Below are 26375 nucleotides of genomic sequence, written 5' to 3' on the forward strand. Positions count from 1 at the left end.
AATATGCAGGTTTGTATTAACAGATGCCACAGGAATAGTGCTACCGTTTTTCAGTATTTCAACCTAGCTATAATTCTTCTGCTCTTCTATGTGAGTTGGGAAGCTATTGGGTTTTTTTGTGTGGCTAAGTTAAAGCATCAGTGTAGACACTACCATTCATTATATTGCCAGATCTGGCCTCCTCCAGCATCCCACAACACACACCATAACTGCTCTGCTCACTGTTTTGCACTCAGCTGCCCTACAGGCCTGCTGACCTGGGGGTGGGGAGGGGGAAGAATTGCCAAGGGGCCCAGGCCATTTGAAAAGGCCAGAGGGCCCCGAGCCACTGCCACAGTAGCAGCAGGCCCTTCTAAATCGCCCAGCCCGGCTGCCCTAGGAGCTCACGGTGTGGTACCAGCAGCAGTGAAGGCAGCCAGGGCAGACATGTAGAAGCCCAGCCATGCCGGCAGCAGCTTGCTGGGCACCAGCAAGCGCAGGCGGCAGCACCGCCCAAATGTCAGACAGGCTGTTCAGGCCTGGCCCCTCCCCTTTCAAAGCTCTGGGAAGTCCTGACAGCTGAGCATACAATTCAAGCAGCAAACAGCAAATCATTACCATGGAATTTCAGCTCCCCCGCCCACTAGGAACACAACAGCAGGCATTAAGGGGGAAGGTGGGGACTGATGAACTCAGCTGCCCTGCATCTAGCTATGTATACATGCACCCCTCCCCTTTCAAAGCTCTAGGAAGCTCTGACATTTCTCAGAGTGGAGAGCTCACAGAGCTGCTGAGGATGTTGCTCCCAGCAGCTGAGGACACTGTGGGAGAACTCAGAGGGAATCACAGAACCACAGGCAAGCAGGCAGAGAGGGATGCTGCTAGGGGGAGAAGTGTCCACATACTGTTTCTGTCTCTCCCCACACACACCAGTCCCTGTCACACTCTCCCCACATACACTTCAGTTGAAAAGCAGCTGGCAATCTACTAGGATGCCCATGGAAGGATGGGATTGAGAAACCTGCATCATGTGATGCGGTACCTTCCCCAGGAGGCATTGCACACCCTTCCCAAAGCACCCTGCGGCCCCCTTGCACAGTGGGATAACTACCCACAGTGCACCTCTCTTGTGTTAATGCAAAAGCTGTTAGTGGGGATGCACTCTGTGGACACAAGGAACATAGTGTGGACGTGCAACAGTAGTTTAATTCAAGACATTTAATTAAAGCGGTATAACTTTTGTCGACAAACTCTGTAGTGTAGACAAGGCCTAAAAAGTTAGTATCTTCAAATTCTGACCATTTGTGTGGTATGTTTTACTGCGTATACCTGGTTACTTTCAACATTAAAGCATCATGTAGAAGACACTGGTTTTCAAATAATGTTTTCCATTACCACCTTCATGAGAGTCTGGTGAGTTAAAGACTCAGGTTCTTTCATTTACTTCCCTCCCTCTGAGATTTCATAGGGTACTTTCAGAACGAAGTATACAAAACACTTTGGGGTACTGATTTCTCCTTTACTATTTTGTAGTGTAAGCCTTAGGTTGGTCTAATTCACATTTCAGAGGTCTGTACCTCATATAGGCCCTTTTACAATACCTTTCGCCTGTGTAACTAGACTTGCTCTCCTGGCTGTCAAAGGAGCTTACTATTTGTGATATTTCCGAGATCTTAAAACAGGGATTTTGCACCATTAATGCAGTACTAACAATTTGCCAAAGGGCTTCACGCCATTCCTTCAATTTAGCAATACCTGTGTTACAAACTACAAGTCCCAGCATGCATGGTATCATTTGGCACGCTGAAACCTGTAATCAACCCCCACCTCGGTGTTTCCCAAGCAAACTGTGCCTAATCCAGGGGGGGATGGAGCGCTTCCACGGGTAAAGGCGCAGGTGGGCGGCACGGCATCCCCAACAGTTGGCACAGAAGCAACTCAGGTGTACAGCGCTGCAGGGTAGAGGCAGCACCACAACTGCCCACGGTTCCTGTTTCTCCTTCGCCGCTCACCTAGAGTGCAAGAGTCGCGGCACAACAGGGCCAGACTCCCCTCACACCCAGCAGCGCCCACAGGCGCGCGCTGCTTGGGAAGCCGGGAAGGGGCGCAACACACACAAGATAACAACGAAAAGTTAAGAAGCAACAAACGCGACAGAAGCGAGGAGCAGGAAAACAGGAGGCGGCGACGTGAAAACCGCTCAGCTCACGGCACGAGAGGATGCGGGCCGGGGGGGAGCTGCAAGCCACAGGAAGGGGGCAGTAAGGTCCGGGACTACCGCCCGGGGCAACGGGCCGGAGACAGTGGGCGGAGAGCGGCGCCGCCAGCGCCCACGGGCTGCCCCGCTCAGGCCACCGGCGCGACGCGACGCCGCCTCGCCTCCCAGCACGGCCAGGGTGCCCCGGCGAGATGGGCAGGCCCCTGACGTCACGCAGAAGACGCCCAGGCGGCGCGAGCACATCCCAGGTAAGAAACCGCCGCTCTGTGAACGCAGCCGGGGTGGGGGCAGAAACCCCGCCAGCCCACGGCGGGGGGGGGGGGGGGGGGGCGACGCGCGGGGCCTCGCGGGGAAACACCGGGTCCGCTCTGCAAGGGCTTCCCACCGGTAACCCTACCGCCTGCCACCCCCCACCCGTCCCTTGCAGTTCCTGCCCGCCCGGCTGGCGCCCAGCGCCGACCTCTCCGGACGGGGCCGGGCGTCGCTCTCCTCCCCCGCTACAGTGGAGCCCGCGCGCGCTCCCCGCCTCACCGCATCAGCGTCTCGAGCGAGCTCTCGTGCTTGTCGAGCGGGCGGCCGACCGCGCTCTTGCGCAGCTTGTTGAGCTCCTCGGCGGCGCGGCAGTGCTCGGCCTGCGCGTCCCCGGCCGGGTAGGTCTGCTGGATAAACTTGCAGAGCGGCTTGGCCAAGTCCACCTCGGAGGCCTTCTTCGACTGCACCGAGATAAAGGTCGCCATGTTTCCTTCCTGCTGCCTGCGCTTGATGGGCCTGTCTGTCCGCCCGCAGCAGTACAGAGAACTGCCCGCGCCCACCCGCTGCACTTCCGGGATCTGCGCAAACTCTGACCTCAGCACGTCACGTCAGTCACGCGCCTTCCCCCTCCCTAACTCCACCCGGTTCTCCTTAGCCCCGCCCCGCCCCGTCATCGTCGAGCTCTCTCTCCCGGCCCCGCCCACTTCCCCTCCTTGCTCGCCCCGCCCCCGCCCCTCAAATTCTTCTCCCTCCCTCTATAGCCCCGCCTCTCTGTCCTTGCTGGCCTCCCGCCCCAACCACTCAATGGTCATTCAGCGCTAGGTGCCTGCGCAGTGACGCGTCCCTTCTGCTCACCTGTTTTCCGGAAGCCAGGGCGGGCGGAGCTGAGCTGAGCTGAGCAGAGCCACGCAGGCTGCGTAGCTTTTTTGTGAGCCAAAGGAAAGCTGGACCCTGGCATTATTCTTACACGGCTGTTCTCATGCCCTCCCCATGCCCCTATGTTGTTTGTTTCATCTACTTTTATGTTTCTTAAATAAGATTGCAAGCTGAGTGTTTCTTACTAGATGGGCCTTGGTCTGTTGAGTGCTAGTGTAATGCAACTAATAAAACTGAAGGTATTTTTATTTTAAAATTTGTTTTTCTACGTTATTTACTATATTAGAGAAGGAGCTGGTAATGACTTATATTTAGATTGTCTAACATTTTTCATTAAAAATATTCTTGCAATCTTTTTTTGAGACGCTCTAACAACTCCGTCCATTGTTTGCAGTTGGCTTCAAAATTCAGCAGGGAAACAAAGCCTCAAGTTAGAAATGTGCCTTCCCACTACCCCCACCCTTTGAAATTTCATTCTGGTTTGGCTGAGTTATAAACTTTTGAAAATCGCCATTTCACTTCTGTCTTTCAGAACATTTGGACACCACACTAAAATAACAACAGAAACATTTTACCCTGTCTACCCAGCACACTAAACTGTGAACACCTGGAAGCTGCTGGAGCAGCAAATGGTGGGGGAAAGAACCCAAATGGGCTCTCAGAACCCAACCCCAGCCTGTGATTCCAGCATCCCATCACATTCCATCCCCTCCGCTTGAGACACCACATGAATCAATGTCTCCTAGCTCCCATCAGGAGAGACAGCTGGGTCAGGCTCCCCTAACATAACCCCCAGGACCTCGCATGTAGTCCCACCAGTTCATCTCCATTCAGGGAACATCATATGGATCAGGATGTCTCCTATTATTTAGTTGAAGGGAAGGGAAATACTGGGCTGGGTTGGGCTTCCCTTAACCACCACTGAATGGAGTATATGGCACCAGTAGCTCACCCCCAGCTCCCACTGGGATAGTAGTCTTCTTCTGCTCCCAGCTAATAGTCCTGTAGCTTGAGTAGTAGCTATCTGTGCTGAAGGTTCATGGTTTAAATACTGCTGATAGGGGAAGGGGGGAGACTGTTACAGTGATATGTAACATAATTTTTTGTTATATTTTTCTTTTTAAAAAAAACTATAAAATTACATGTAAAATTAAAAGAAAGTTATTTAAAGCTGCAAAGTCAAGCACTCAAAAGATAGGAAATACCAGAATTCCAGTTGCTCATGCAACTTTAATTTGCTTTCCTTGTGCATATGCACTATTATACAATCTTTAACTACATGATCACATGCAGTTTTTTCCACAGGACTCCTGCCTAATTCAGTGCAAAGGTTGGACACATGATGAGGCAGAATTAAGTATGCACAAGCAATCAGAAATCTGGCATTTTCTAATTTAACATCACTTGACTTTACAATCTAAATAACTTTATTTTAACATATGTTTTGTATGCAATTATTATTAGTTATTTATCCAGCACCATAAGTGGGCATGATGCTTTCTTTACAGACAAGTAAAAGACAATGGGCCCAATCCTGCATCTACTGAATTCAGTGTGAACTGTGATACTGATGTGATGCTGGCAGACCAGGTGCCAGTTCATGCCAAGGCCCAGGCATGACAAATGCATAAATGGTTTACCTGTGGGTTAGTATTAGGGCTGTCAAGCGATTAAAAAAATTAATCGTGATTAATCGCACTGTTAAACAATAATAGAATATTATTGGATGTTTTCTACATTTTCAAATATATTGATTTCAATTACAACACAATACAAAAAGAAAAGGAGTACTTGTGGCAGCTTAGAGACTAACCAATTTATCTGAGCATTTAGTCTCTAAGCTGCCACAAGTACTCCTTTTCTTTTTGCGAATACAGACTAACACGGCTGTTACTCTGAAATACAATACAAAGTGTACAATGCTCACTTTGTTTTTTATTACAAATATTTGCACTGTAAAAAACAAAAGAAAGAGTATTTTCAAATCACCTAATATAAGTACTGTAGTGCAATCTTTTTATCATGAAAACTGAACTTACAAATGCTGAATTACACCTCTACCCCGATTATAACGTGGTCTTCGGGAGACAAAACTGACTTTGGCCCCCCCGTTCCTTGTTCCCTGACCGCCCCCTCCAGAGACCCCCATCCCTAATCATCCCCAGGACCCCACCCCATACCCAACCCCCCTGCTCCCTGTCCCCTGACTGCTCTGACCCCTATTCACACCCCCCGTGGTGGAGTGGAGCAGGCTGGGGCTGGGCTGGGCTGCTCTGCTTCCGCTGCTGCCGGTGAGTGTGGGCGGGGATCCCTTCCCCGAAACCCTCTCCCCCGAGCGACACGGCTGGGGCCGGGGCGAGGGAAGAGGAGCGGGCTGCTCCCAGGCCTCCGCTAATCCCCCAGGCCACTCTGGGACTGTGGGGCCCCAAAAGTGCCCCCCCTAGCTTCTGCCTCCCAGACCTTGTGGGGGGGAGCCCCTGACCACTCCCGAGACCCTCTGCCCCTTATCCAACCCCTCACCCCGGCCTGGCACCCTTAACACGCTGCTCAGAGCAGCGTGTCGGAGCTTTACCGCGTTGTATGCGAACCCGCGTTATATCGGGTCATGTTATATAGGGGTAGACGTGTATGTACAAAAAAAAATGCATTAAAAATAAAACAATTTAAAACTTTAGAGACTACAAGTCCACTCAGTCCTACTTCAGCCAATCACTCAGACAAACAAGTTGGTTACATTTCCAGGAGATAATGCTGCCCGCTTCTTGTTTATGTCAACTGAAAGTGAGAACAGACGTTTGCATGGCACTGTTGTAACCGGCGTCACAAGATATTTACATGCCAGATGCATTAAACATTCATATGTCCCTTCATGCTTCAACCACCATTCCAGAGGATATGCATCCATGCTGATGATGGTTTCTGCTTGATAACAATCCAAAGCAGAGCAGACCGATGCATGTTCATTTTCATCCACCACAGAAGGTTGATGCCACCAGCAGAAGGTTGATTTTCTTTTTTGGTGGTTCAGGTTCTGTAGTTTCCACATCTGGGTGTTGCTCTTTTAAGACTTCTGAAAGCATGCTCCACATCTCGTCCCTTTCAGACTTTGGAAGACACTTCAGATTCTTAAACCATGGGTCGAGTGCTGTAGCTACTTTTAGAAATCTCACATTGGTACCTTCTTTGCATTTTGTCAAATCTTCAGTGAAAGTGTTTGTAAATCAAACAACATGTGCTGAGTCATCATCCGAGACTGCTGTAACATAAAATATATGGCAGATTGCAGGTAAAACAGAACAAGGGACATACAATCTCCCCCAAGGAGTTCAGTCACAAATTTAATTAATTTTTTTAACGAACATCAGCATGTCTTCCAAAATGTTGGCTGAGCCATGAAGGGGCATACAAATGTTTAGCATATCTGGAACATAAATAACGTGCAACGCCGGCTACAGAAGTGCCATGTGAATGCCTATTCTCACTTTCAGGTGTCGTAAATAAGAAGCAGGCAGCAGTATCTCCAGTAAACGAACTCGTTTCTCTTTGCAATTGGCTGAACAAGGTGTAGGACTGAGTGGATTTGTAGGCACTAAAGTTTTGCATTGTTTTGTTTTTGAGTGCAGTTATGTAACAAAAAAAATTTACATTTGTAACTTACACTCTCATAATAGAGATTGCCCTATAGTACTTGTATGAGGTGAATTGCAAAATATTATTTATTTTATAATTTTTACAGTGCAAATATTTGTAATAAAAATAATATAAAGTGAGCACTGTACACTTTGTATTCTGTGTTGTAATAGAAATCAATATATTCAAAAATCTATAAAAACATCCAAAAATATTTAATACATTAATACAGGAAAAACAACATTAATTAAGGTAAAGTGCTGGTCCTGCACACAAGATGGACCACTGAAGGCAAATGAGGCATTGTGTAGCATTAAAGGACAGAGACCTTATTGATTGTATTTCCTACTCCCCATGCCATCAGCTTAGATTCTGGGCTGAAGGGGATAAAAATCTCCGACAAGGAGAAACTGGGATCTTTATGCTGTCTGAACTCTGGGGGCAAAGATTCCAAAACGTAAGCAAGAGATCCCCATGGTGCATGGGTCAGCCCTAAAGGACATACAGAGCTGCTTATAAAACAACTTATATTACCTTTTTAAATCTAAGACTACTCATTTGTATGTGTATGGTTCCTGTTTTAACCTTGTAAATAACTTCCTTATTTATTTTCTTATTGTTAATAAATTTTTAGTTAGGTTATTACAGGATTGACTGTAGACATTGTCTTTGGTTTGAGATCTGAGTACAATTGATCTGGGGAAAGTGACTCGTCCTTTGGGACTGGGAGTAACCTGAATATTGTTTTGGTTTGTGGTGTAAAGTGACTGTCTGTCACACAGTCCAGCTTGCTTGGGTGGCAAGATAAACTGGAAAGCCCAAGGGGACTGTCTGTGACCCCATGGTAAGACTGTTATTGGGTTGGTGAAGTCTAATTGTAGAAAGAAGGGACAACTGGTTTGGAGTTTCTGTCCTGCTTTTTGACTGTGTCCCTTGAGGATTGCATTCACAGTCATGAGCCACTCCCGACAGTGTGACAACTGACTTCAGTGGGAGTAGGATTAAGCCAAATGTCCCTGCCTCAAAGAGTTTGCTATCTAAGTCCCCAGTCCTGCAAATGCTCATAATGTGCCTTATTACTGACAGTAGCTTTATTGGAATCAGTGGGACTACTCATGGTAATGTAGCTCTCTACGCTCAGTAGTAAGTTTTTCCAGGACTGGGACTTAAATTAGTATATGCCATGATGAAGAAAAATAAATGTTGAAAGGGCATGGAGGGCAAAGGGCAAAAACTACAGCAATGAGATCATGCATTGCTTTCGAGCCCTAGTGACCTTTTGCTGGACATTGCTTGACTAATCCATTCAGTGGTTAGTATTCCTAAATCCCTCCTGACAGAACCACATAAATTATATTAGATGATAGTATAAATCACTAGAGCTTCAGACAAACCTATATACCGACACATGATTTGCTCCCTTGCCATGGATTTATTAATACTTCTTTACACTTCTGTAGTGCATTCTTTCTCAAAGAATTTCAAAAATCTCAAAGAATTTTACAAACAATTATTTGCCAATTGCCTCCTAACACCCCTGAAACTATAAGTTTCAGAGTAGCAGCCGTGTTAGTCTGTATTTGCAAAAAGAAAAGGAGTACTTGTGGCACCTTAGAGACTAACCAATTTATTTGAGCATAAGCTTTTGTGAGCTACAGCTCACTTCATCGGATGCATTCAGTAGAAAAAAAAAAACGTGTTATATAAGTGTTATTCCCAATTTCCAGATGGTTAAGCAAGACACAGGGGGTACATCTACACAGAAGCTGGGAGGTGTAATTCCTAGCTCAGGTAGACATTCACATGCTAGCTCTGCTTTAGCTAGCACCCTAAAATGGTAATTTGACCATGGAAGTGCAGGCAGCAACTCAGTGTAGCCACGCAAGTACAATCCTGTCTGAGACCGTAGGTATGTACTCAGGCAGCAAGCCTATGCCACCAATCATGCTACCATGGCTGTGCTTTTGCTATTTTTAGGCACTAGTTCAAGCACTAATTACAACTCCCAGCTGCTGGGTAGACATACCCTGGGAGATTAAGAACTTTCCCAAAGCCACTCATTTACAAACAGAATTCAGATCTTCTGACTCAGAGTCTTATGCTTTAAACAATAGACCATATTTCCTTTTTTTAAAAGATTATATGTACTAGAATTAAATGCAAATTTATCATGGGACCTGGTTACAACACAGTCTTTTCCTAAAATAATTAAAAACTGTGCTGGTTTTTTGCAGCACAAACAGGATTTAAACATGTTTTTAGCATTATGCCAGAGCCATGGATACAGTGAATTTTAGTGTAGATCAATCATTAGATGTCCCCAGATCTCCTGTCTTCCTCCCCCAACCTAAATTATGTATAAAGAGACCACAGACCAAAGTGGTCTCAAGTGTTCTGTCCTTTTTGAAAGACAGATTTGGTTCTCATCTGAAGAAGTGTTTTTTTTACCCATGAAAGCTTATGCCCAAATAAATCTGTTAGTCTTTAAGGTGCCACCGGACTCCTTGTTGTTTTTGTGGATACAGACTAACACGGCTACCCCCTGCTACAAGAGAAATAAGGCATCAAGACTGGCACATTTCCACCGTACAAGGGGGTCCTAGCTGCAGACAGGATAGATTGGGGGATTGTGACAAGTCTGTCACGTTAGATTCAGATTCATTCCAGTATCCCAGAATTAATGGGTGCATGAAGCCTTTGGGAGCTTGGTCACAATAACCAAAATGAGCTACCCATAGTCAGACTCTACGCTGAGTATTCTAAAAAGCTGTGAAAATAAATGAAAATAGGGTGGGGTGCTTTTTACATAAGAGTCTTCCTGGTATTTTCTTGCCTTCTCCCAGCAAAGAGCATATGTCTTCTACTGCACATTATTCAATAATTCATGATAGCCTGCCCAGCCGTACTATATTGACAGTTCCTGCATTTAGAGCACATCTCTCTCTTCCTTCTGCTCAGAGTGAAAGAATGTTTAAACCTGTCCCTGACAATCCTAAAATGGCATCTATACATTACATAGGGACCTTGTTCCCCCCTTCTATACTACCATACAACTGGTATTTGAAGGAAGCTGGGTGGATAGGGGAAGGGGATGTGGCTAGTGGAATTGTAACTATGAAGATCTATTGACCAAAACATTTGTGGAAGATGGGTGTGGGGATTGTGTCTGAAGCTGCAGAAGCATAAGAACATAGGAATTGCCATATTGGATCTGACTACCATGGCCCATCTACACCAGATGTTTCAGAGGAAGGTGTAAAATTCTCATAGTGTATGAGTGCAATTTATTTCTAACCCCAGGAGGTTACTGTCCTGTAGCATGAGGGACCTGTAGCCCAGAGGAAGAGTCTATCACTTCTTCTTGCACAAAGCCCGTTTACTTATGGTTTTCACAGAACACAAGATTTGCCCATAAGGAATTATAAATCCTCTTTCACTGCATTTTAATTGATATTTATTATTGTTTTATAGTACTCAAATGTATGCTCAGCACTTAACAGGAGACAATAAGATTGCAAGCTCTTCAAGGCAGGGACCATGCCTACCTGCGTTTGTACAGAACCTAGCATAATGGGTATGTCTACACTGCAATTAAACATCCATGGCTGGCCCGTGTCAGCTGACTCAGGTTCACAGGGCTCAGGCTATGAGGCTGTAAAGTAGTGATCTAGACACACAGGCTCAGGCTGGAGTGGAGACTGAGCTCTGGAACCTCGCAAGGAGGGAGAGTCCTAAAGCCCAGGCTGCAGTCTCAGCCCAAACATCTATAACACAGTTAAACAGCTCCGCAGCCTGAGTCCCGCTAGCCTGAGTCCCGCTAGCCTGAGTCAGCTGACATGAGTCAGCCACAGGTGCTTAATTGCAGTGTAGGTATACCCGATGAGGCCCCAATTCTCCGTACTACCACCATAGAAATGCTAAATAATAAGGCATGTTCCCTTTTCCAAAGGGAAAGGAGTACTTGTGGCACCTTAGAGACTAACCAATTTATTTGAGCATGAGCTTTCGTGAGCTACAGCTCACTTCATCGGATGCATACAATGGAAACTGCAGCAGACTTTATATATACACAGAGATCATGAAACAATACCTCCTCCCACCCCACTGTCCTGCTGGTAATAGCTTATCTAAAGTGATCATCAAGTTGGGCCATTTCCAGCACAAATCCAGGTTTTCTCACCCTCCACCCCCCCACACGCAAACTCACTCTCCTGCTGGTAATAGCCCATCCAAAGTGACAACTCTCTACACAATGTGCATGATAATCCAGGTGGGCCATTTCCTGCACAAATCCAGGTTCTCTCACCCCCTCACCCCCCTCCAAAAAACACACACACACACACAAACTCACTATCCTGCTGGTAATAGCTCATCCAAAGTGACCACTCTCCCTACAATGTGCACGATAATCAAGGTGGGCCATTTCCAGCACAAATCCAGGTTTTCTCACCCCTCCACCCCCATACACACACAAACTCACTCTCCTGCTGGTAATAGCTCATCCAAAGTGACCACTCTCCCTACAATGTGCATGGTAATCAAGGTGGGCCATGTCCTGCACAAATCCAGGCTTTCTCACCCCCCCCCTTTTTTTTTTTTCCCGGGGACACACACACACACACAAACTCACTCTCCTGCTGAGCTATTACCACCAGGATAGTGAGTTTGTGTGTATGTGTTTTTTGGAGGGGGGTGAGGGGATGAGAGAACCTGGATTTGTGCAGGAAATGGCCCACCTTGATTATCATGCACATTGTGTAGAGAGTTGTCACTTTGGATGGGCTATTACCAGCAGGAGAGTGAGTTTGTGTGTCAGGGGGGTGGAGGGTGAGAAAACCTGGATTTGTGCTGGAAATGGCCCAACTTGATGATCACTTTAGATAAGCTATTACCAGCAGGACAGTGGGGTGGGAGGAGGTATTGTTTCATGATCTCTGTGTGTATATAAAGTCTGCTGCAGTTTCCACGGTATGCATCCGATGAAGTGAGCTTTAGCTCACGAAAGCTCATGCTCAAATAAATTGGTTAGTCTCTAAGGTGCCACAAGTACTCCTTTTCTTTTTGCGAATACAGACTAACACGGCTGTTACTCTGAAACTTTTCCAAAGGGTTTCCAGTCTAAATACAGGATGTGATCTGAGTCAGGAAAACAAGTTGGAGAGACAGGGGTGTAGCAAAATAGGGAACAGAGCAGTATGATCACGTGGTTACTTAGGTTAAGCACACATACAACATGGTAGTTCAGATAAGTTTTTCTTTTTTATACGATTCAAAACTAAAAAAGGTAATAAATATTCTTGACATGTTTATTGTGAGCATTGCACAAAAGGCAAATTTTCAGGATAGATTTAAATGAGGAGAGGCTGCTGACTTTGTGAACTGGAATACGAAGGGCATTGCAGGTATAGGGTATGATGTGAAAAAAAGGTGCAGAGATGCTTGTTGGAGATATAAATGAAGGGGAGCAAAGTGGACTGGAGAATGAAGCAATAAAAAACTAGATCAGGTAGGGAGGAAGAGGTGGAGTTATACAGCACCTTAAAAGTCAGGATAAGATGTATATATTTGATACAATGGAGCCATTGGAATAATTCAAAAAACAGGGATGATCTGGTACAGATAGATGGGTTAGGAAAATAATTTTATCTGCTGCATTTTGAATGGAGTGGAGCAGGAATCAAAGAGTCATACATTGACAATGATATTTACATGAAATAATTAAAAAATATTAGCTATAAACAGAATTGTTTCTAAACAGAATGTTGCTCAAAGTGTTCTATGAGGTGTCAGTAGCCTCCAGAGGCAGGCAGTATTACTGATTAGGTTACCGCAATGCCTGCATTTGTTATTCAAATTCGCTATGTACTGCGGATTCAAAAATACAGGAAAAGTAGCTCTTCATTAAATCACAATGCCAGCTGTAATCTTGGGTCTCTGTAAACTAATACAATCTAATTTATTTTTAAAATACTTAAAAAGAACAACCTATTCAAAAGATTTGTAGTGAAACAGTGTCAAACTCAGGTTTTTTTAATTTGTTTTTGTTTTGTTTTGCATACTCTTAAACAGCAACAAAGTAAGTACTGTACTCTTTACTGTTCTGATACAGTATTTCATACAGTCTCCATATTTTCATACAAAATTTACAAACCAAAAACCTGGTGGAGGACAGCAACAGTTTTCAGCTTAATTAGAAATAATTCAGGCAGGTACTGTCAAACACAGCGTAGTTTTTTGCAAATGTCCATATAAAATGCAAATCTGTTTCTTAAAACAAAGGATTTGGATAAACCTATTTGTAATTAGTTGTACTGATCTGATCTGATATTTGCTCCATACTAGTGAAGGATCACATTCTTCTCTCTGATACGCATGTCCAACTTAAATGGAGTCAATGAAGGACTTGTCTACATGGGGAGTATTCAGGAAGTTATACTAGCATAAGGCAAGGTGTGAATCTATACTGCAGGAGTTATACTGGTATAAATTCAAGTTAATTAATTAAACTGTAAAAAGGCCACTTTTATTCCGAAAGAGAGCATCCACATGGGGAGTAGTACACCAATAACTACTGCAGTATAGATTGACTGCTGGCATAACCCCGTAGTGTAGACTGAACCTACAATGATGGAAGGGGTTTTTCCATCACTTGAGAGAAACAAACTCCCCAGGGATAATAGTGTTATTCGACTGACCTAGCCACATCTACACTGGGGATTAGGTTGGCAGAGCTATGGTGCTCAAGGTTGTGGATTTTTCACAGGCCTGAGCATTCTAGCTATTTCAACCTAATTTTTAAGTGTAGACCAGGCCCTTGCCGTATACCAGTATGACTTCCTGATAACTTCCAGTGTAAAGAAGCCTGAAGTCATTCATAAGTATCTGGGCTTGAAATCTCTGCAGTCAACATGTATTTAGGATGTGAGCCCACATTTCTGGTACACCTAATCTCTTACATTAGTGGAAGTTTTGACTGCAAAAGGTTCAGGGCATTGGAATGTAAGTTCCTTAGAGAAGGAAAAAAGTCATCTATGTTTATTGATTGCTGAACATGCTGAAGGCCCTCAATAAACCATGAATGCTGCTACTTTGCATATATAAATTATATGTTTTAAAAAATACAGGTTTACCCATAGGACTAACTGGGAGATAAGAGACCTGTCATATTGCAATGAGGCACATGAAAAGTAAACAAACAAACAAAAACCCAACTTCCTGTGATAGTGTACTCAAAATTGCCTTACAATTCTCTTATTCTTTCTACGAACATTTCCTTGAAATATCACATAATTTCAGCAGCCCCAAACAGGGGATGAATATTATAATCCCTTTGTTATTGTTCAAATGCTATACATCTTCAAGTAAAAGTTACAAAAATAAAAGATTAATGGCACTAAGGAGATGCAACCTTTTTTAGTGTACTGTTTGGAAAATCTAGTTCCTATAATTTTGCTGTATTTTTAGGGTTGATCAATGCATCTGAAAAAATGAAAGACTGCAGTGTTTTAGTACATAGTCATTTATTCATTCAATTAAAGAGATGAATTTTTGATTTTACTAAATGCTCTATCAAACTCAGCTAATACCCCTTGAGATTACCTGTCAAATAGCTACTTTGAAAGTCAGAAAGTGTCCACTTCAAATTCCCTTGTCCATGTTTTTAACAATGCTTATGTATTAATAACTGTAAGTCACTTTTTACAATAATTGCGAAGCAATACCCCTTTGACTCTCTTAATTGTTGCACTATGGGATGTATTTAAAGCAACAGCTACATTGGACACTGTGGGACACATTTAAAGCAACAGAAAGATCCCTTTATAGACCCTATAAGGCATTTGTCAAAATGCACCAGCAATTCAACTCAAATGTTTCCTACTAAAGTTTAGGGTGACCTCCAAAGAGATGGAATGAGTTTGTTCCCTTTTTTCTTTCTTTATGAAATATAAAGAATGTCTGAGGAATTTTTCTTTGTTTGATTTAAGAAAAAAAAATTTCCCCTGTTTATATTAGAATTTCAAGGAGAACTAGGAGGGTTATGACATCAAAGATACCAACAAAATTAAACCTGATTAATAGTGAGAGGTCCTTTACAGGTCACCATTAACCCAAACTCTCATTTTAATAATATTTTACATTTATACATACAGTAATTTTCATCCCAAAATATTTTGCAAGGTATACATATAAGAATCACTTCACCCACACTAAAATACAGCCGGCATGGGGGTCAGCAACCTGCAATCAGCCTTTACATAGCTCACTACTCAATGGTTGGAGAGGAGGAATCTTGGCTAAGGACTCTTCTGAAAAATGGCACATGATGCAGACTGGAGGTCCCAGCAAAAATACCTTCACACATTAAATTACATGGAACTCAGAAGGATCAATCTCAACACTGCATGAGATTCAGTCCTGTGGTTCCAAGGAATCTGTATTGAAAACCAGAGTTTTGGGCAACTAAGCAGTCTGACCATTGGTAGTGAACTATTTCATTTTCAGCATTTTAAATAGAGATGGGTATGAAGTAAACCCCAGCTCCAAATATCCACTGCCTGCCGCTTCACTGCATGAAGCAGTCTTGTGTCCTGAAACCACAGTAATAAACATTGGTCTTCCTGTGGGTTGCACATATTTGCCCTGACTGAAACAAGCATGTTGTTTATGTACACAAGCCAAGAAGCATCTGTCCTGCAGTGGGAGTGGGAGTGCCAATATCCTTGTTTGGTCAAACATACAATCCACATTTTGGCTGTTGCTAGGTTGCCTTCCTCCCAGTCATGATAAACAGTGAAAGACTGTAGTCTGTCCACTCAGTAAGGCATTTTGTAGGGTAAAGGTAGAGTGCTTGAACAGAGAGAGTATTTTCAAAGGCACACAAGCAATTGTCCTTGGAGCACAGTCCTTGGGTCCACCCCCCAACAGCCTCATTTGTGCAAGGTTTGCTTTATGTCCATTGATAACTTAGGTTCACAACTTGACAACCCCACCTCTCAATGAAAAAAGAGAAAAGGAGAGAGAAAGTTGTCATTACAAGTAATTATTTACATGTAAAATCTTTACAATAAAATTAATACGCATTTATAGATGCTTCCCTGCATGTAGCATTTGCTGTCTTTCTCTACAGGTATAACAGGTTGGACTTGGTCTGTAGTTTAGCAAACGTTTTAAACATATGTTTTAGGAAGCAAGAAAAACATCATGACTCAGCCATTAATTGGGGCAAGTTAGAGAGTAACTACATGAGCCATCCAATGCTGTGACATTTCACTGTAGTTAATGACTTCGCAAGATATGTCAGGCCAGAATTTGGCTTATTAGTGTTCACACATGACTCATCCATGTGATGTAGTTGCTAAAAAGGCTACTATCATTCCTGGACGTATTAACAGGAGTGTCAGATGCAAGACACAGGATTTAGTTGTCCTGCTCCACTGAGCACTGGTGAGGCCTCAGCTGGAGTACTGTTTCCAGTTCTGGATGCCAAACTTTAGGAAAAATGTGGACAAATTGGAGAGAGTCCAGAGGAGAGCTACAAAAATGATAAAAGGTTTAGAAAACCTGATCTGTCAAAAAAGGTTAAAATAACTGGGTATATTTAATCATGAGAAAAGAAGGCTGGCGGCGGGGGGTAGGGGTGGGGTGGGGGTGGCCTGGTAACTGTCTTTACATATGTTAAAGGCTAATATAAAGAGGAGAATGATCAATTGTTCTCCATGTCTTCTGAAGATAGGACAAGAAGTAGTGGGCTTAATCTGCAGCAAGGGAGATTTAGGTTAGATGTTAGGAAAAACTTTCTAAACTACAAGGATTGTTAAACTCTGGAATAGGCTTCCAAGGGAGATTGTGGAATCCCTGTCTTTAGAGGTTTTTAAAAATAGGTTAGACAAACAGCTGTCAGGGATGGTTTAGGTATACTTGATCCAGTATGTGTATGTTTGTGTGTGTGTGTTTGGGGAGGGGCTGGACCAAATAACTTATTGAGGTCCTTTCCAGACCTGCATGTCTATGATTCTATGATCCTGGCCTATAAACATCATATGAAACATCTCAATGGGGCTTGGCTAATATTAGCAATGTTAGTGCAAGGAAGCTAGGATGCAAATTGTTCTATGAGCTTGGAAGGCTATGCCTGTACCTACTGCATCTACTCACAGCAGTCTGACCTGCCCTGGTTTTGTTTTGTTTTAAGCTGAACTTTCAGTATGCTACATAGCGTCTTATATGTGCCCTAAGATTTCTTAAATGAGTAACCTTTAAAGGAAAATATTTCAATTTTCTTATCTGAGATGTGAGCTTCTCCTGAATCTAAAGGAGCGACATGATTTGTTTATACAAAGACTTCTTTTGTTTCCAGTGAGTAACATACAAAGCTCCAATATGGCACTCCTTTTAATACGGAACTAGCAATTCTTAGTCAACTGTCACACTCATCTACATTGTCTACACTACATTGGTCTACACTACAAAGTTAGGTCGACATAAGCTGCCTTGCATCGACCTAGTTGTGCGTGTGTCTACTCTTAAATTTGTCTCCTACGTATGTAAGTGCCATGTTACAGCAACTCAGTAATACCACTTCCCTGAGCAGCATTGAGCCATGGTCAATCGACTAAGGTCAATGCAGCACGAATGTAGATGCTACATTACTTATGTCAACCCTAACAGTCCTCCAACAGCTGTCCTGCAATGGCTGATACTGACTACTCTGGTCACATTTGTGAACTCCACTGCCCAGAGGTCACAGAGAGTGGAAGGCACCCTTCCCCTTTAAAGCCCCATAAATTTTTTAAATTCCTTTTTCTGATTGTCCATCTTGGCAAGCACACCAAACAGCTGCCCAGCTGAGCATGCTGGCTATACACTCCACACATGCTCCAGCCTGGAGTGGACAAGAGATATTGTATTTCCTGGGCCTGTGGGGAAAAGAGGCTATTCAAACACAATTACGGACTAGTAACGGAAATGTGGACATCTACAAACAGATTGCCAGGGGGACGCAGGAGAAGGGGACCAGCAGTAGTGCTGCATGAAAGCAAATGAACTGCATTGGGCATATCAGAACTAGGGAAGTCAACAGTGCTGAGCCACAGACTTTTACGAGGAGCTGCATGTCATACTTGGCAGAGACCCCACCACCACCCCTCAGACCACCGTGGCTATCTCTGAGGAGCCCAAGTCACAGGCCTCCGGTGTGAAAAGTGAGGAGGAGAAGGTTGGGGGACATGCAATCAGTGGGTCCAGCTATGCTGCGGACCAGGACATGTTTGAGACTCCATCACAGTGCAGTCAGTCCCAGCAGTCAAGCATGGGTTAGTTGGAGGCAGGGGAAGGAATCTCGACTAAGTGTGTAATTGTATTTCCTGTGACAAAGATGTACAAATGGCACCTCCAGCTTAACAGGACACAGCTATCGACTTTTCATTAATTTACTTGTTCTTGAAGAGGTAGCAGTACAACAAAGAGAGGTGGCTTGTTATCTGCTTTTCATTCCCCTGTAGAGTTAGGCAGGAGGGGGGCATGCAGAGCAGTTTGTTTATGTACACAGCCAGGGCCAGATTAACTTTTTGTTACAACAACAAAACCAAACTCAAGATTTATCAGAGCTGCGTACTTTCAACGCTACTTTTTTATAGTCCAGAATACTGGGAAATGAGAAAGTATGACAAATCCAAACAGTCTACATTCCCTACAACCTGCCTCAGAAAAATCCTCCCTATCTTTTGGCCCAAAACAATCTCAAACCAAGATCTATTCACACAGTGCAGCCAAAAAGATATGGGCACCATCATTGCCAGGAGGCGTTGGAGATGTATTGGCCAACTGGTAAAAGTGCCAGGAACTTCATTTTTTAGCTACAGGATAAAGCTAAAATAATATACTTCATGCTGTGCCTTTGATGTAGTTCCAACTCCAGCTCCGGAGCACGCACAGAGTCGGCGCCTATGTATATATATATTTTAATTTATACTAGTGAACTGACTTGAAGTTTATATGCCATTACTGTATGTAATTGATTCCATTTAACCAATTCTAGCTGTCATCTATATCTTTTTCCTTTTATGAATAAACCTTTAGATTTTAGATTCTAAAGGATTGGCAACAGCATGATTTGTGGGTAAGATCTGATTTGTATATTGACCTGGGTCTGGGGCTTGGTCCTTCGGGATCGAGAGAACCTTTTTTCTTTTACTGGGGTATTGGTTTTCATAACCATTTGTCCCCATAACGAGTGGCACTGGTGGTGATACTGGGAAACTGGAGTGTCTAAGGGAATTGCTTGTGTGACTTGTGGTTAGCCATGGGGGTAAAACCAAAGTCTTCTCTGTTTGGTTGGTTGGTTTGGTTTGCCTTGGTGTGCATAGAAACCCCAGCCTTGGGCTGTAACTGCCTTGCTTTAAGCAATTTGTCCTGAATTGGCACTCTCAGTTGGGTCTCGCCAGAACCAGCATCGTTACAACAGGTTACGTGCAATAAACAATAATTCAAGGAAACCCGTGACCTTGTCCCTGACTTTCACTAAAAATATCCCTGACAAAATGGGGAGGTGGGTTCAGCACTCACTGCTACTGGGGCTCCTGGGTTCCCCACTACTGCGGTGAGTGGGAGCTCTGGGGTCTCCCTGCCGATCAGGGCTGGGCTGCTGTGGGATCCCCTCATACTCCAGGGTAGCTGGGCGCTGAGGGGGGTCCCCCGCCGCTCACTGTGGCTGGTAGCTGCAGGGTTCCCACCTCCGCCTGCCACGGCTGGGCAGCTGCAGGGAGTTCCCCCGCTGCAGCTGGGCATCTGTGGGTGGTTCCCCTGCCGCCTCCCTTGGCTGGGCAGCTGCAGGGTCCCTCCACCAGCATGGGGTCTGGGAGCTGTGGAGGGGCTGGCGGAGAGCTCCAGCCCCCAGGGCAGAAAATTTCATGGAGGTCAATGGAAGTCATGGATTCTGTGACTTCCATGACATAATTGTAACCTTAGGTATGGGCCCATTGTGGTTGGTTTAAACAATTCTATTTGACTAACCATTTAAAAATTTTACTATTACAAAAGCAGCCAATATAAAGCCTAAAACAAACACCATTCATTCAAGTATATATAATTTTAAAAAAACATCTTGGAACCAACAAAATACATGCAAACAGCAATCCCATGATCTTCCATTATAACCTTTGTTACCCCTTCTCATCCCTTTTCCTGATGTTAAAATGATAACTGTGCTATTAATGTTACCAGAGCCGTGCCTTGGGTATGGCGAATCAGGGCGACCGCCCTGGGCCCTGCACTTTGGGGGGCCCTGCACCTCGATAAAATCATGAGAAGGCAGGCAGGGAGGGGTGGCGGGAGGCGGGCGGGTGAGCGGAGTGAGGAGGCGAACTGGGAGGCGAGCGGCAGGTGGGCAGGGGGTGTTTGAAGGAGCCCCCCTACCAGAACCTCCCCCTCCCCCCCCAGCGCCTCCTGCCTGCCAGCGGGCCCCGCAAACCAGCACTTCCACTTCCCCCTCAGTGCCTACCACCTGCCGTGGATCAGATGTTTTGTGGTGTCAGGAGGCGCTGGGGAGATGGGAGAGGAGTGAGGGTGCAGCATGCTCATGGGAGGGGGCGGAACTGGGTGGAGAAGAGGGAGGGTGGAGGTAGGAAGAGGCGGGGCAGGGGTGAGGCCTTGGGGGAAAGGGTGGAGGGGGGGCAGGGCCTGGGCAGAGCTGGGGGGAGCATCCACCGGCAGATTAGAAACTCAGTGCCTATGTCCCTGGCCCTGCACCCTCCTAGGAGTGGCCCTGAATGTTACACTAAACTCTGGGGTCTTTATTTATTTATTTAGCATTTACAGCAATATGCTGGACATTCAAATATCTTATGTTTTAACTTTTATTCCTAATGTTTAAAATTCACCTCGTGGCAGAGGGTCAGCACAGATGCTGTACAATAACTTAAATTTAATCCCTTGGGCCCTGATCCACAAAGGGACTTAGAGAGTGTGACACTGAGCATCTGAGAGCTTAACTTTTAGGGACCTAGAACAGGGGTGGACAAACTACGGCCCGTGGGCCATGTCCAGCCCATCAGCTGTTTTAATCTGGCCCTCAAGCTCCAGCTGGGGAGTGGGGTCAGGGGCTTGCCCTACTCTGTGCATGCTGTGGCTCTGCGCGGCTCCTGGAAGCAGCGGCATGTCCCCCCTCCAGCTCCTACGCGTAGAGGTAGCCAGGGGGCTCCACATGCTGCCCCTGCCCCAAGCGCTGCCCCCGCAGCTCTCATTGGCCAGGAACTGTGGCCAATGGGAGCTGCAGAGGCGGCGCCTGCGGACAGGGCAGTGCGCAGAGCTGCCTGGCTGCACCTCCATGTAGGAGCCGGAGGAGGGACATTCCGCTGCTTCCGTGAGCTGCTTGAAGTAAGTGCCGCCCAGACCCTGCACTCCTGACCCCCTCCCAGGCCCCAACCCCCTGCCCAAGCCCCGATCCCCCTTCTGCACCCCAAACCCCTCATCCCCAGCCCCACCCCAGAGTCTGCACCCCCAGCCAGAGTCCTCCTCCAGACACCCCAACCCCCTGCCCCAGCCCTGATCGCCCTCCTGCCCTCTGAACCCCTCGGTCCCAGCCCAGAGCACCCTCCTGCACCCCAAACCACTCATCCCTGGCCCCACCCCAGAGCCCACACCCCCAGTCAGAGCCCTCATTCCCACACCCACTGCGCCCCAACCCCTGTCCCAGTCCTGTTCCCCCTCCCGCACCTTGAACTCCTCATTTCTCACCGCAACCCCAATTTTGTAAGTATTCATGGCCCACCATACAATTTTCATACCCAGATGTGGCCCTCGGGCCAAAACATTTACCCACCCCTGACCAACTAGATCACAAGAACAACACTCTGATCCACAAAACTTGAGTGAGATGCCTACGCTTCTGTACAATGAATGGGGAAATATATGTGTCTTAGACTGTGATCCACAAAGTTTGAAACCATGTCTCTCTCATCAACAGAAGTTGGTCCAATAAAGGAGATTACCTCACCCACCTTGTCTCTCTAATATCCACAAAGCCAGCATGCTAGGCAGGGGGCTGCCTAAACTAGCCAATAAGCGATGCTGCCCTGGGGGGGAGGGGGTGCTAAGCCACGCCCCTCTCTTAGAGATAGGTACCTAAATCTGGCTGCAGGGAAGCTCTTATCTCTGCTTGCAATCCATTAACTGGGGGAAGGTATGCATTTGGCTGCCTAAGTTGTGGGCAGAGTCTGAAACAAAACAGCCCAGTGTGGAGGGAGGCAGGTCCTCCCTTATAACATCCAGCCTAATGGATAGGGTACTCATTGTGGATGGAGGAGGCATCCAGTTCAAGTTCTGTGCCTCCTAAGAGGGAGAAGGGATTTGTTACCATTCAGGGAGTACCCTAATCACTGGACTACCAGATAGTCTGATATAGATCTCCTGCAATGTCTCCTGTTGAACTTGTTTCACTTTAATTTAACAATTAAATATTAATTGGGCCAGAGAAAGAGTTAGAATGACTCTATAGCCTAGTAGTTAGTGCATTCACCTGTGAGGTAACGATTCTCTTTTCAAATCCCTTGTTCCCCTCAAGAGAAGGGTGGACTTGAACTGAGGGCCTCCAACATGCTGGGTGAGTACCCTATCCACTGGCTAAAGGTTATAAGAAAGGGTCCCTTGCCCCAGGCTGTTTTGTGTGATCTTACCCAAGGGGTCTGATCTGCTACCTACTAGATCAGGCCCCTGCATATGACATATGTCCAAACACCTGTCTTCCCTGGTTTGCGAATTGCTCTGGGGCTTACGGAGGAGGGAGGCAGCAGTAGGCATGCCCAGAGGAGGCAGAAAAATTTAGGCATTCAGTGAATTTAGGTGCTTACAGGTTTAGGTAGCTGCCAAGCAGTTTTGTGGATTGCAGTGGTGCCTAAAAACATGATGTAGGTGCCTAACTACCTTTGTGGATTGAACCTGAGGGCTAAGAGCCTGTGATCCTCCTCCAGCTGCAAAAACTGTCTCTGCACTATCTGACATTGAGTAGAGGGAAGTATAGCAATATGTGTGGGCCAGCGGTGAGGCACGGGATTTTGTGTTCAGGTAAATCCCAGTGCCCCCACTGTGTTACACAAAGGGCTCCCATGAGTTATGGCTGCTACATCAGTCCACCGGCACTGTGGCATCACACTGCTGGCCAGGAGGTGGGAGTGACTCTCACTTCCCCTCCCCATCTGTACTTCTCCCACACAGAGTGAGGTTGCATGGGTAAAGTGGGTTTCACTCAAGCTTAATGTAACTGAATTTTAAATTGAGTTTTTTCCCTGAAAAGTGACTGCAAAAATAGCACTTTCTTACTCAGCAGATCTGCCCCTTGTCTGTATTCAGTCACATCTGCTTATGTGTGAAGGAGCAGAGAGATGGCTGCCAGGCACAGCAGGGGTTAAAGAAAACCTGTGGGTTCAGCTAGCCCCGCCCCATTATACCTGCAGCCAATGCCAGGCCTGGAAGAGGGAGAAAAGAAGGGAGCCCGGGTCAGTCAGGGGTTGGCTGGTGAAGAGGTAGGAGCTCTCTCTGTGTGTGCTGAAGGCAGGGATGCAACCTGCCTACCAATGCAGCCACTGCAAGCAAGCAAGCAAGTCAGTCTTCCTCAGCAAAGGGGAATCTACTGCCAAGCCCCAACTGTGGGGAAACTAGACTATCAGGGCCGTGCCCCAAACTAAAGGACTTATGTAGGGAGCAGCTCAGACAACAGGTCCTGAGTCTCCTCCATGCCCCCCACGATTGGGAGCAAGATCCATCTCCCCTGTCTAGGGGTGAGAGTGGCCCAGGACTCTTGAGCCAGGAGCTAAGGTAAAGGAGGGCAGGTCCCCCCTAACCAGTGATCGAGCCCCTAGGCTGCCCAGGCATTGAAGGCCCTACCACATTATGTCCATGACAAAATAGGTTTTTTACTGCAATTAGCTCCTGTTTGTCCTGCGGAGCCAACCCAGCTGAAAGTGTGAACTGGACACAAAGCTCTTTAGCGCAGAGATTGTTTCATTTACTATGTTTGTGGAGCACCTAGTAAAATGGGTCCATGATCTAGTTGACCTCTAGGGACTAATGCAATGTTTGTATTAAATAATACAATCTTGTGTACAAAGTTGTTGACTAAATTCCCGTTACAAGACTAATTAACTGCACTTTTGTGAAATCTCATTGAATGCCATGGGAGTCCATGTTTATTGTCTGTTTCCATGTCAAATGAGGCATTTACAAGCAAAAAGGTTATTTTTCTTTCAACTGCCAGCCCTGCAAACTCTGACTGGATTCTTTCATTCTCCTACATCAACAGCAGTAATAGACTGCAGGTCAAACTCTGCCCTCATTTTGCCATGCAGGCTGTAAAAGTTGTACAGTTACAGTAGCCAGTAGAGGGAGCTCTCATACAGCCAGATAAATTGAACACGAATGTTGAAAGCGTCAAGGAAAAGAATATAAAAGTTATGTAAGTCCCAAAGAATTCACTGTCAGCTTAAATTCAGTGCAAGATGTTAATGCACATGAAGCTTAAAGCAAAATTCTGCTAAATTTATTATATATATATTGCTTCAACAATAGAATTAGAGCAAAAACCTTTTTCTCTCATTGGGACTCATCCTGCAACCCATGCTCACCTGAGTAATCCTTTCTCAAACAGTACTGTTCCTGTAAAGATTACTCAGGTGAGCAAGGGTTGTAGAATCTGGCCCTGTATAACAAGTAAAGCGATGGTATTGGCCCACGAGACTGATTACACACACACTTCCCCCGCCACTCTTATTTCTCAGCAATGGGGAGACTTGGTCATGTTGGATAAATCTCTCTACTCTGTTTCAAGAACTGCATAAGTATCAGTATCATGCATGCTAATGCACGCTCATTGGTTTCAGAAAACAGCAGATACATAATTAAGAATGTATAATCCCATATCACTTTGTATGTTAGTCATCACATACTGTACAAATGATGTACGCAAGACCTTAAAAACTAACATCCTGAATGTTTTATATAGATCAGAGATTCTCAAACTGAGGTCCGCAAGCTTCATTCAGGTGGTCTCCGGATAGTTCTCTCTAAGGTGCACACCTCGACGGCTACACACAAGAGACTGAAGGGCCGCCCATCTAATTAGTGGCTCCAATCAGATGCCTGGACCCTGGAGAAGATGGACATGTAAGGTGAGGAGGTGACCGGGGGGGCGCAGTGGGTGAGAAGACGGGGTGGGGGGGAATTTAGAATGTGCAGGACTATGGCACCAGAGAAAGAGGCAACTTTCCCCAGCTCTAGGGCTGTGGCTGCCGGGCAGAGACCTGCCCCCTGCTTCCCAGCTTGGGGGCTGCCGCAATGGGGGAGAGAGCCCCATCATCGCATTCGAAAGGTAAGACTACTGGTATTAAAATATGAGTTGTGTGCTTTTATTTATAGAACAAAAAAAGTTAATTATTACTTTTTTTTAATACATGGTGCTTTTATCAAAAGCAGTCCAGGGGTGGGACGGGGGAGTTTGAGAACAACTGATATAGATGTTAAAGATTCCATGATACTTTTTGCAAGCATAGGGGTTTTGCTGGAGTCCTTGATGAAATTTTTAACTTCCCCTAATGCTGTGCCGCATAGTGACTACTGACTGGCTCGTGCCTTTCACCCCTCAGATTGTAGTAGTAGGATTTTATGTTTGTATTTTGTCTAATTTAGAGTGAAGTCTTCTGCATTGTAATTTGATGTTCCTGTTCAAAATGTTCTGTGTAAATTAATTCTGTTTTGTGTGTGAATGAGGAATGGGTGTTAAGAGAAGTGTGAAGGCCATCACTGAACCAGATGTTCTAGGGAGCACTGGAGACAGACGCAAGGGCACCAGGAGGCTGCAACGCACCCCTATAGAAATGTCTGAGGAAGGCAGATTGACGACTCTAAAGATGAGACAGGCACCTATCAATGGGGACAAGATAGCTGTGATCAAAACCAGCCTGGGATAACTCCCTGAGAGACTTGATGAAAGAACAAGATAAACGATGAGAAGGACAATTTAAGAAAACAAGCACTTGTCAAACAACAATTGATTACAGCATAATGGTGCAAAACTCATCAGTCCCAATGAAGGAAAATCACTATATAAACAAAAAGAAAAGGAGTACTTGTGGCACCTTAGAGACTAACCAATTTATTTGAGCATAAGCTTTCGTGAGCTACAGCTCACTTCATTGGATGCATACTGTGGAAAATACAGAAGATGTTTGTTTTTATATACACACAAATCATGAAAAAATGGGTGTTTATCACTACAAAAGGTTTTCTCTCCCCCCACCCCACTCTCCTGCTGGTAATAGCTTATGTAAAGTGATCACTCTCCTTACAATGTGTATGATAATCAAGGTGGGCCATTTCCAGCACAAATCCAGGTTTTCCCCTCCCCCTCCACACACCCACTCTCCTGTTGGTA

General features: G+C 45.4%; 1 protein-coding gene and 1 long non-coding RNA gene across 3 annotated transcripts in view; one reads left to right on the forward strand and one right to left on the reverse strand.

Moving 5' to 3' along the window:
• PDCD6IP (programmed cell death 6 interacting protein) overlaps positions 1-3052 on the reverse strand; it is a 58189-nt gene extending 55137 nt beyond the window's left edge. For both annotated transcript variants that reach the window (XM_073333071.2, XM_073333070.2), the window contains exon 1: positions 2729-3052. In XM_073333071.2, the coding sequence (XP_073189172.1) occupies positions 2729-2934 (206 nt within the window). In that variant the 5' untranslated portion in view covers positions 2935-3052. The remainder of the gene's footprint in view (positions 1-2728) is intronic.
• LOC140907342 (uncharacterized) lies at positions 1898-26070 on the forward strand. The gene is made up of 3 exons (XR_012157466.1): positions 1898-2445; positions 24948-25113; positions 25712-26070. It is a non-coding gene; the product is annotated as an uncharacterized LOC140907342 (long non-coding RNA).
• Positions 26071-26375: the final 305 nt, after the last annotated feature.

Source organism: Lepidochelys kempii, chromosome 2 (genome assembly GCF_965140285.1).
Source record: "Lepidochelys kempii isolate rLepKem1 chromosome 2, rLepKem1.hap1, whole genome shotgun sequence".
Classification (NCBI taxonomy): Eukaryota; Metazoa; Chordata; order Testudines; family Cheloniidae; genus Lepidochelys; species Lepidochelys kempii.